This window comes from Eleginops maclovinus, chromosome 2, assembly GCF_036324505.1.
Source record: "Eleginops maclovinus isolate JMC-PN-2008 ecotype Puerto Natales chromosome 2, JC_Emac_rtc_rv5, whole genome shotgun sequence".
NCBI lineage: Eukaryota > Metazoa > Chordata > Actinopteri > Perciformes > Eleginopidae > Eleginops > Eleginops maclovinus.
Genome location: NC_086350.1, coordinates 9,822,668 through 9,832,409, shown reverse-complemented (window position 1 = coordinate 9,832,409; position 9,742 = coordinate 9,822,668). Strand labels below are relative to the sequence as shown.

General features: G+C 40.7%; 1 protein-coding gene across 1 annotated transcript; it reads right to left on the bottom strand.

The window, feature by feature from the left end:
* Positions 1 to 723: 723 nt before the first annotated feature.
* Positions 724 to 8,215, bottom strand: caprin1b (cell cycle associated protein 1b). Its single transcript, XM_063875260.1, has 18 exons — positions 8,033 to 8,215; positions 6,913 to 7,071; positions 6,666 to 6,728; positions 6,491 to 6,577; positions 6,151 to 6,389; positions 5,988 to 6,070; positions 4,565 to 4,780; positions 4,380 to 4,432; positions 4,209 to 4,292; positions 3,649 to 3,837; positions 3,466 to 3,574; positions 3,291 to 3,352; positions 3,102 to 3,194; positions 2,623 to 2,769; positions 2,085 to 2,238; positions 1,769 to 1,945; positions 1,378 to 1,484; positions 724 to 1,267 (listed from the first exon to the last, which is right to left on the bottom strand). Exons 2-18 carry the CDS (start codon positions 7,069 to 7,071, stop codon positions 1,181 to 1,183), a joined length of 2,109 nt encoding a protein of 702 aa, XP_063731330.1. The 5' UTR covers positions 8,033 to 8,215; the 3' UTR covers positions 724 to 1,180.
* Positions 8,216 to 9,742: the final 1,527 nt, after the last annotated feature.

The window sequence follows — 9,742 nt, the reverse complement described above, 5'->3', positions numbered from 1 at the left end:
CGGGGTGGAAAGCCCATTAACCATGTGCACCAAATGAGCACGCGCCTGTCTGTGGCAATATATCCTACCGACCAAAGCATGAACAATGGACTAGTTTGATTTGGCTTTTAATAATAATAGTTTGTCAGGAATTGACATTTAGCCCAGTCAAACTACTTACAAAAAAACCACACAAATTCTTATTCAGTGGTAAAAAGAAAAGAAAGAAAATACATAAAAAAGAACATGTGATCGGCAGCAACTGTTATATAGAACATAATCATTAAAATAAAAAATGTATCCACTTACGATGTTACACTAGTCATTCCCTTCAGCATATTTGCAGTCTAGTACTATCATTTTCAGTCAAATTTAAAGACATTGTATGTCACTGTTAATTGTTGTATTGTTATACTTTATAAATGTATCTTCTTTCACCTATTTCTATGGTTCATTCACCTTTGAAAGCTTAACCACAGAGCTTAGTTTTGGTTTGTTTCTCTGTCAACCATCAATAATTCTCTGTCAAATTTTCATGATACTTAGTGCAAGTGTGTAGCACAGGCCACATTACATTTGGGAAGATTGGGCTAACTGGAGGTCTGTGCCATAGATTGCATTCCTAGTGGTCCTTTATGTTTAGCTGCATTTCTACATTAAAAGCAACAAAACACAAAACCTGGCTAATAAGCTGAATCAGATTTTGAGTAACTGTAAAGTGGAAAACTAAGGCTGAAGCATGGGTATGCAACACAACTTTATTGAAACTCTTGAAGCAACATCAATTTACAAACAAGGAAACGGGAGCTCATTGAACATAAAAACGTTTTTTTAGAAACCAAAATGACAAAAAAGAACCGAGAAGGGAAACAAACTCCCAAGGGTTGGACCAGCAGTGGCAGGTGCATTTTTTATACAAAAAATAACTTATGAAATCTTTCAAGTTTACAGGAATATTGTAACACATGGCTTGAGTAAATCGATGATGAGATTCACAGCTCAGCTTGTGTTTCAGACTTTAAATGATTTAATATTTCCAAATACCAAAGCAGTGTTTACTTTGATTTAAGAGACAGGAAAAATACCACTGATAAAGAACAAAAAAAGAGAGAACATGAGTGAGCTGGGGCGAATGCGTTTTTGAATTTGAATTTTCAGTGTGGTGCAAGTTAGTCAGTCACAGTCATTATGAAAGGCCTTTTCAGGATCGAATTGCCTGAGTACTGCCTCTCGACACTCCTCTGGGTCCCTGACCCGCTCCGCGCTTGTAGTTCGGTTGGTAACCATCCTGGAGCAACAGAGGGGGAAAAAAAACCCCCACATTTTAGAAACTACTCGAATAGAAATCAAACCCAATAGTAACAAATCCAGTGAAAGGACTGAATGCTTCTTTCATACCCTCTGATAATTCCCGTTGGAGTAATCCCGAGGTGTGTTGAACTGAGTCTGTCCATAACCAGAGTTTTGAGTGTTGGCGAAAGGAGGACGATAACCATCATAGCCACCTGAAAAAAGGAAGACTTGAAACCTCAAAAGCTTCTCCTGAGATTTACAATACAATTGATCTCACTGTGAGAAGCAGCTCACAAAGATCATTAGATAAGGCTTCAACATGAATTAAAACATTTTAAGTCAGCAATAGCATTTTTTCCATAAAAAGGTTCTGCTAAGTCTGAATAGAGCCATAATGTAATTGACCGATGACAAAAAGCCATATTTTTAACAGATGAGGTGATGTCACTTTGGTGACAACAAAGGATATGTTTGTGGCTGTAGGATGTGTGCCTACCTCTGAACCCATTCGATGAGCCTCTGTAGCCATTGATCATCCCCCTGGCATTGCGAGGTCCACCGCGGGACATGCCTCTGCTGTTGTAGAAGGACTGGCCCTGCCTGACGAAGCCTGGGCCCTGCTGCGGAGGCTGCGGATGGCCTCCTGACTGGTCTTGGGAATGGAAGGCACCAACTACCCGAAAAAGTCAAAAAGTCAATCTCAAATATAAATCAAACACAATATTTAGAGTTTAATTGTAACTCTATGCCAGGAAGACAAATCTTGCACAATCCATCCTGTAACATAATGAAAATAATGTAAATATGCCCACCAGACTGCAGCTGTTCGGACTGCATCTCTGTCTGCTCCGCAGGATGCTGCGGCGGGCTGCTGAAGGCTGGGTTGTAGCTGTTCTGGTATTGGCTGGCCTGGTTCAAAGCCTCTGTCTCATTAGCTGGCGGGACTGGGGCATTGAGGTTGAACACCTGAGGGGAGAACAAGGACCACATTGTAGTGAAGCCAGAACCAGAGGAAAGGTCACAGGCTCATTAGGAGTAAAGTCCATTACTCATTACTTCCTTGATTCAGCTGCTTCACTTCAAACCCATACAACTGCAATATGATGAGAGAGAGCACTTAAAACCTCCACCAACAATCACTAATGAAAGTCATTAAGGATTTTTTTATTCCGCTGGCAGTGATGCACAAAGTCCTGCAAATACATTTTCTATCTGCTTGAGATGAAACAATTCTGTTTGAGTAAACTTAAAACACACAATGCTTTAAAAGGGCTGTATTTTTGGATACCATGAACAGCTATTGACTGAGTTTGATTGATTCTTCAGTAAGTGTCATCACAAGGCCCTTACTGTCTGCATCGACTGGAATGGTGCTGCGTTGACATTGATGCCACTACTGTGCGGAGCTTTGGAGACAGGCTGGAAAACTTGCGTTTGAGAGGCAGGCTGGAGAGCTGTGGAGGGCGGAGGCTGCTCTGACGACAACGACATGGAGGTCTGACGAAGAGGGAAAACAAGTTCAGAGAGTCAAAACATTTTTCAATGTCGTTTAGAATTCAAGTGCAGGTTTTACAATTCAAATTCCACATTACATTTTCTTGGCAGGATCAAAAGAGAAAGTGAACATATGATATTTGACAACTAAAGTCACGTCTTTCGTTTTTCTACTGGCTATTATTTGAATAATGCAGCAACCTGCCTTACGAACAAGACATTTTACAGGCTTTTAGTTCATTAAGACTATTATATCTTAGTCCACTGATATACCCATCATTTTAGGAAGGGCATATTTTTCCTTAGAAAATATTTTTTCACTGAGCATGTTTTACCTGGACGGGGTCGATGTTTTCTGTTGGGGGTCGAGGATCTGGCGTGTGTGAACTTTGATACATGGGGGGCGGAGTTGGGGAAATGATAGGAACCTGGAAGTAGAGAATAAACATTAAAACATACTCTATTCAAAGTATATTTAGCATGGCTACACAAGCAGTGCTGTCCATCCAAGTTTGACTACTCACTTGTGTGGGCTCAGGCTGGACAGGAACAGAGTTGGGTTGCGATAGCCGGGACTCTGGGTGAACTAAGAAGATTTGAGCATTGCACCTTTAGTAAACCAGAAAAGTAATTTCAAGCTTTCAAATGTCATGTTTTTATACAGGATCACCAGAACTGGGTTACTCTTTATAAACATACCTGGAGGACACACCATCTGCGGTAAGTCCATGTTTTGAGCGGGTTTCATGGGCTGTGCTGAGACAATGGCGGGGTCAATGGGCGGTCCGTCAAACTCCAGCATCGAGTCCTGCGAGTAGAGGAGGGATGAGCATCGTGCCTAAGTTCTGCAGTAATCTGGGGTTCCCAGCACAAAGTTCTCACCTGCATGAAGTTGTAAGTTCCCTGCATCTGTGCCATTAAGTCCTGCACCACCTGCTTCCTGACCAAAGGGTCCGTGGGCGGCACAGGAGAAGCTAAATTCAAGGGGTGGGTCTCCATAGCAACAGGTGAAACGGCAGGCTGCATAGGCTGCTGCTGCTGCTGCTGCTGCTGCTGCAGTGCCCCGACTGCCTGAGGGTTTGAGAGACAGAACAGATGAGGAATCATTAAAAACGTGTATAGTGCTTAATAGATATGATGATGACGACAGGTAATTGTTATTATGGCAGAATTAAAACCACGATTATTGTTTGGTCAATATTAAAATAGTGATATTAACATAATTAATTGTTGGAAACATCATGAATGAATTTAACTTTAAATAAAATCATTTCTTTTCATCAGTGGATTTCCTTACATTTTAATAGAAAAAAAAAGAATAATTGACAAAAATGAAATAATACTTATAAATATATTCTAAAGAATGCAATAAAAGCTTAATTCACAAAAAAAGAGGAATAAATAAATATCAATAGGCAGAAAGAAACCGCTCTGCAGCATACCTCTGTTTCCGTGGTCCACTCGTCCCCCTGCTCCTTCTCACTGCCGCTGTATGTGCCATCTGGAATGAACTGTCTGTTTATAAACTAGAGGGGGAAAAATAACATATCAGCATAACGTTTAAGCGTGATAGTAGCCGCAAGACTTGAAGGAAAAGGGGAAATGAATCTCACCTCTGTCATCTCCACAGCAATGGGCTCTGTGAACTCCTCAATGATTTCAGTTTCTGTGAAGAGAAAAACTATTTAGAGAATGCAGAGCTGATTTTATTATCACTTTATTACATTAGCATTTCAAAATAGATTAATTTAGTTATTAATTAGTTTAATGCAGCAGGAATTCAGAGACCGGTCAGTACCTGGATCAGCAGTCTGCTCTTCTGCTTCTGACGACTCAGCTACGGCTGCTGCTGCCACCACTGAAGCTGCTGCTGCTGCTGCTGAGACTGCCTCTTCTTCCTCCTCCTCTTCCTCCTCCTCCTCCTCCTCCTCACACATACCGTTTTGGTGAGATGGAACCTGGTCAAAGTACCCACTGAGCAGAACCTGGTCCAAAATCTCTCTCAAAGCCTTGTCTAGAAGAATGACATGGATAGCACATTAATGGAATAGAAATCCACACAACAATATAACACCACTTAAAGTCAGGCAGACCTGGTGGTGGGGAGAAGCGAGGTGAGAGAGGCTACACACAGCACACTGCAGCAATCAAACAAAATACAGCACTTTACATTGCTTAAACTTTATAATTGTATGCATGACACACAACAACATTAAATACCCACTTTAAAGTCCCCAAATCTTCATATTAATCCAGAAAATCTAATATTTATACAATCTTCAGGACAGTGTGGGTATGGTTTGATCAGATTTGATTGCCAATATTGAGTGTGAAAGCATCAAAAAATAAAAATACATGCAAGAAAGATCGAAAAACATGTGTCAGGGCCAGATCTCCAAACTGGAAGAGTCACAAGATGAACTAAACGTTTTGGACTCATCAACACTAATATATGATTTATTTTTTTAGGGCTTAAATGTCCTAAGTTGACTTTAACAATAAATACTAAGTCATTCAACAACTATTACCATTTCATTCACTAGAAAACCCAACCAGCCTTTAAGCTAGCTCAGGCATTTCCACGTTTAGCTCTTCAGGCAAAGCAGGTCAGTGTTATTTCCTTTACTGCCTCATGCTTCAGGCCAAGCAGTCTGTTGCTGCCTGAAAAAGTATCACCCTGAGTCGCCAAGTAGGACCTCCTCACTGAGGAAAAAGCCTTGGCTGGGGTCACTACAGTGAACTGGGTCACCAGTATCCTAATGTGGCTCCAGAGATCTGACCAGTGGAACCACAGGCGACGGGGCCACTGGCACCCTGCCCCGCTGCTGAGTCAGGAGAAGCCTACAGCGCTCAGCCCAAAGCAGAATGCAGCAGTGCGAGCCCTGAGGCCAGATCGCTGAGAATGCAGTACATCAATATCCTCAAGGCCTGATTATTCACATCCCAACACTGCACACATGCTGCATTAACAAAATACAATACTTATGCTACATTAACATTAACACAGAGCCAGCAGCGCTTTATAACAAGAAGGTCTTGTTCAGAGCGTTTGACAATTTCCGCTTACTTATCTCGGGATTACTTAAAAGTTTCCAACAAATTACTTACGGCCAGTTTCATCACAATGAAAGTCTTGCCAATGACTGCTGTGTCACCAACCATCTGATTTAACGCTCTGCCAACAATTTTCATCCCCAGCTGGGAATCTTAATTTCACTTACATGTTGTTCCAACCACAGCCTTGTCTTTCCCTTCCAGCAGATCCCAGAGGTGCACTGATGCTTCTTCATACTGGTCAACCAACCTAGTAGTGAAAAGATACAGATTCTCTTGTTTACAAAAATCTAAGATATCATCTTGCGCCATATTGTTGTGTGGATCTACCTGATGCTTTGGTCACGGTTTGGCCCAACCAGTTTATAGAACTCATCAAAAGCTGAGAGGTCTGCACCCGTCAGCAGCGGTGAGTCACTGACTCCCTGCTTCAGGTCCTGCCGCACAGCGTCCTCTCCCAGTCGGTCCAGGAGGAACTGCAGCTCCAGAATCGTCTTCAGTCGCTTCTGCTCAGCCTCCTCCCGCTGCAGCTGTTCTCGCCTTGCAGTCTTCTTTACTGCCTTCTGGATCTAATGACAATATACATGAGTCACAAAAAGTCAAGTTACTAAAAGTCAGGTCGAACATCACTCTCAAGGCCAAATTTTAGCCCAAAAAATCTCAAGCTTACATCTTGTCCCAGGGACATGAACGTCTTCTGCAACTCTCGGCCGAATTCTAAGTTATGCATTATTTCCTGGAACTTGGAGAGGGCCTCCTAATAACACCCAAAGGGAAAAGTACTTGTAAGAAAGACAGGATTATTATTGCTAATGTAAAGAATTGAAAGGCTTCAGTGCACCCACCAGCTGGTCCTGATTGAGACTTTCCCCTTTGTCCTTCCTAACTTGATAGTCATCCAGTTTACTCTGGAAAAGAAGATCCCAAATGCAGCAAATTCTTAGTATGTTAGTACATATTTAAAGTAAAGATAATGTTCTCGTCAGTGCTACGGAGTGAGATACCTGTTGTACTACAACATTTAACACAACACCAAGTGTACATGTTGTTATCAGGAAGGATCTGGAATAAAAGCTTCACGAAAGAACTCACCTTTTTCTTCTCCATGTTGCGGACCTTCTTGTCGAGTACGCACAGCACTTGCTTCATGACTTCAGGCTGTCCAGCAAAATTACCCATTGACCCTGGAGCGGATCCCACATCTGGGCTGGCAGACTGCACTGTCCTGTTTGCATTCATCGCTGAGGGCATCTTTAGACGAAAATGTCAAAGATTAACTTATGGAAAAATACGATATGCCTAAAACAATTTCTAAATGACTTCAGTTCATGGACAAAGGATTCATTTGAAATAAGTGTAATCAGCATGATATGTAACATACCAAAACTGAGGATGAACTTACAACTCTAAAAAATGTCACAATCACAAAAACAGTTTGAATAGAAAACAAAAATGAAGAACCTGAGCTAACTAGCTAGCAAGTTTCAAAATTTGGCAAGAAGTAACGTCAGATTGCATGATACAGTGGGTCTAGACAACGTGATTGACAAAGAGAACCGACCAATCAAATATCAGAGATTTCCTGTGTATTAACAATGACAAATATTTAAACGAATGGAAAAACGCAAGTGATACAAGTGATTGAGGTGGGATTTAATAGCACGAGAAAAACAGTAACGTTACAGTAATGCATTACTGCTAAGAGATTCAACTAATTATTATTTACAGAACAGTTAAGGTCAATTTAGCCAATGTGTTTCAGATTTGGAGTCTCAAACACATATGTATGCCTGACGCTGGGTATAAATATACAATTTAGCTTCCAAGCAAAACAAATAAACAGGTTCCACTATATCCCTCACCCTCAAACCCCATTCATCATAGCAACTGGCTAACTTTAGTCCTACTCTTTGAACCCCACACTTCTACATAGTTAACCTAATTATTTCCCCTGAAGCTGCAGCTACACAGGTGTATCTTCGGCTCCCAGCTTCTTGGACCAGAGTCAACCCCACCATAAGGTCAGCTCGCCGGTGTTATCTGAGGTCTGGTAAAATGGCCCTCCACACCACTGTTAGCACAGACCGTTGACTTAACGCTAGCATCTTCACGCATTGCTAGCTCGGTTTTCTTGTAGCTCCGGCGACGCGTGCTAACCAGCAGCCGGCCGGGAGCCGCGTTCCCCCGGCAACACGACTCAAAATATACCCACCTTTAAGGTATTTATCCACAGGGGAGCTTGCTAGTGAAATGTAGGAAACGGCCAAGTTGTTATTATTGTTGTTGTGTTGCTTTATTTTCTCTTTGACTCTAGTGTGGGATCCGCCCCGCCGGCCTCACCGACAACTGAGACGGTGCTAAAGACCGAGAAACTCTTTATAAAGGCGAAGCTCCGTTGTTAGGCGTCAAAGATATGCCTGAATACATACACAATAAATACAAAATCCTAAAAGAGCGAATGATAACTTATAACGGTGTCTTTCATTTATAACGTACACATATGAATTCGACTGTCTAAACACCATTGAACTTGCCACATTTAATCATAAGGATATGATATTTGTAGTCAGGCAAAATAGCCAACAGCCTCTTGGCAGAAAATCTGCACAATCATTAGCTTTGATTAGGCATCTTCATCCCATATACTGTACAATATACATAGTACAAAAAATGTACATTGTATATGCACTCTCCATGTGCCTATATACAGTGTTTCTTTCTGCAGCCGGTGCCTCACTACATGACATGTCAATATAAGACTGTACTATCTTTTGCACATCAGTTTGAAGATCAAGTTCAGTGGGTGTTTCTTTTTTGGAAATGACAGTCAGTGAAGTTACAATCATTAGTTAAAGTTAGATTGCTAGTTGAAAAACAATCAGAAGCCAAATTACACATCCAGTATGATACTATAATTAGTACATTTGATGCATTTAAGCTGGCTAAACGGTTGATTTGGATAAATAGGCAGCACAGGGCCATAGGATCACACAGATGAACAAAAAGTGAGAGTCAGAAAGATCTATGGACATTTGAGTTAGCCAGCTCTGTCCCTACTAGAGAAATGCATGCATGTAATAAAAGTAAAAATGAAGGCAACATTTAACACTAAAAAGACTATCCTTGCAGGATTGCCACTGTGAAATCCCACACCATGTTGGGAAAATAAGAGCCTCACTGGTAACACTTATTGTTTATAAAACATATTATTGTATACATATTTGACTTAAGCATGTACATAGAAGTCAAGTATGAATGTATCAGTAGAGCTTTTGCATTGCATTTTCAAGATCTCAGATTTGCTCCAAAAATAGGTTAGGACAATCCTGATGTATAGTATTCCTAATCCACTGTTTGGACATATCAAACAAATATCAATTTGCATGTTTTGTATGCACAAATCCATCTGCATCTCTAGCGTCCTGACTTAAAGTTAACAAACTCTAAAGTAAACTGTTCATTAAAGAAACCAATTAAATTCTAAGATTTAAAATACATGAAGTTAAATGATGTAGTATAATCATTTTTGCAAGCACTTGAAAACTGTTCCGGAGGGCTAGCACTTTACACCAATAGGTGGCAGTGAAGCTCAGCAATATGGCAATACAGCTAAAGAGTAAAACTGTAGCAACTTAGTAGGTTAAGTTGATGCACTTCCCCTGATATGTGTGGACATACTACAAAATAAAAAAAAACGAATCAAGAAATATACCATTATAAGGCACAATTCATTGGTTACTACACAGTCAGCATATACACAAACATGAATGTTAAAAACAAGTGAATGCATATTTGATTTTTGTACTTTTCTAATATATTTAGCGCTGCTCATTTGCTTTTCTTCATTTCTGAGCACAGACTTTCCATCTGTATTTAAAAAGGGAGCAAGAACAATGTGAGACTAACTTTCTTTTGTTTTGCC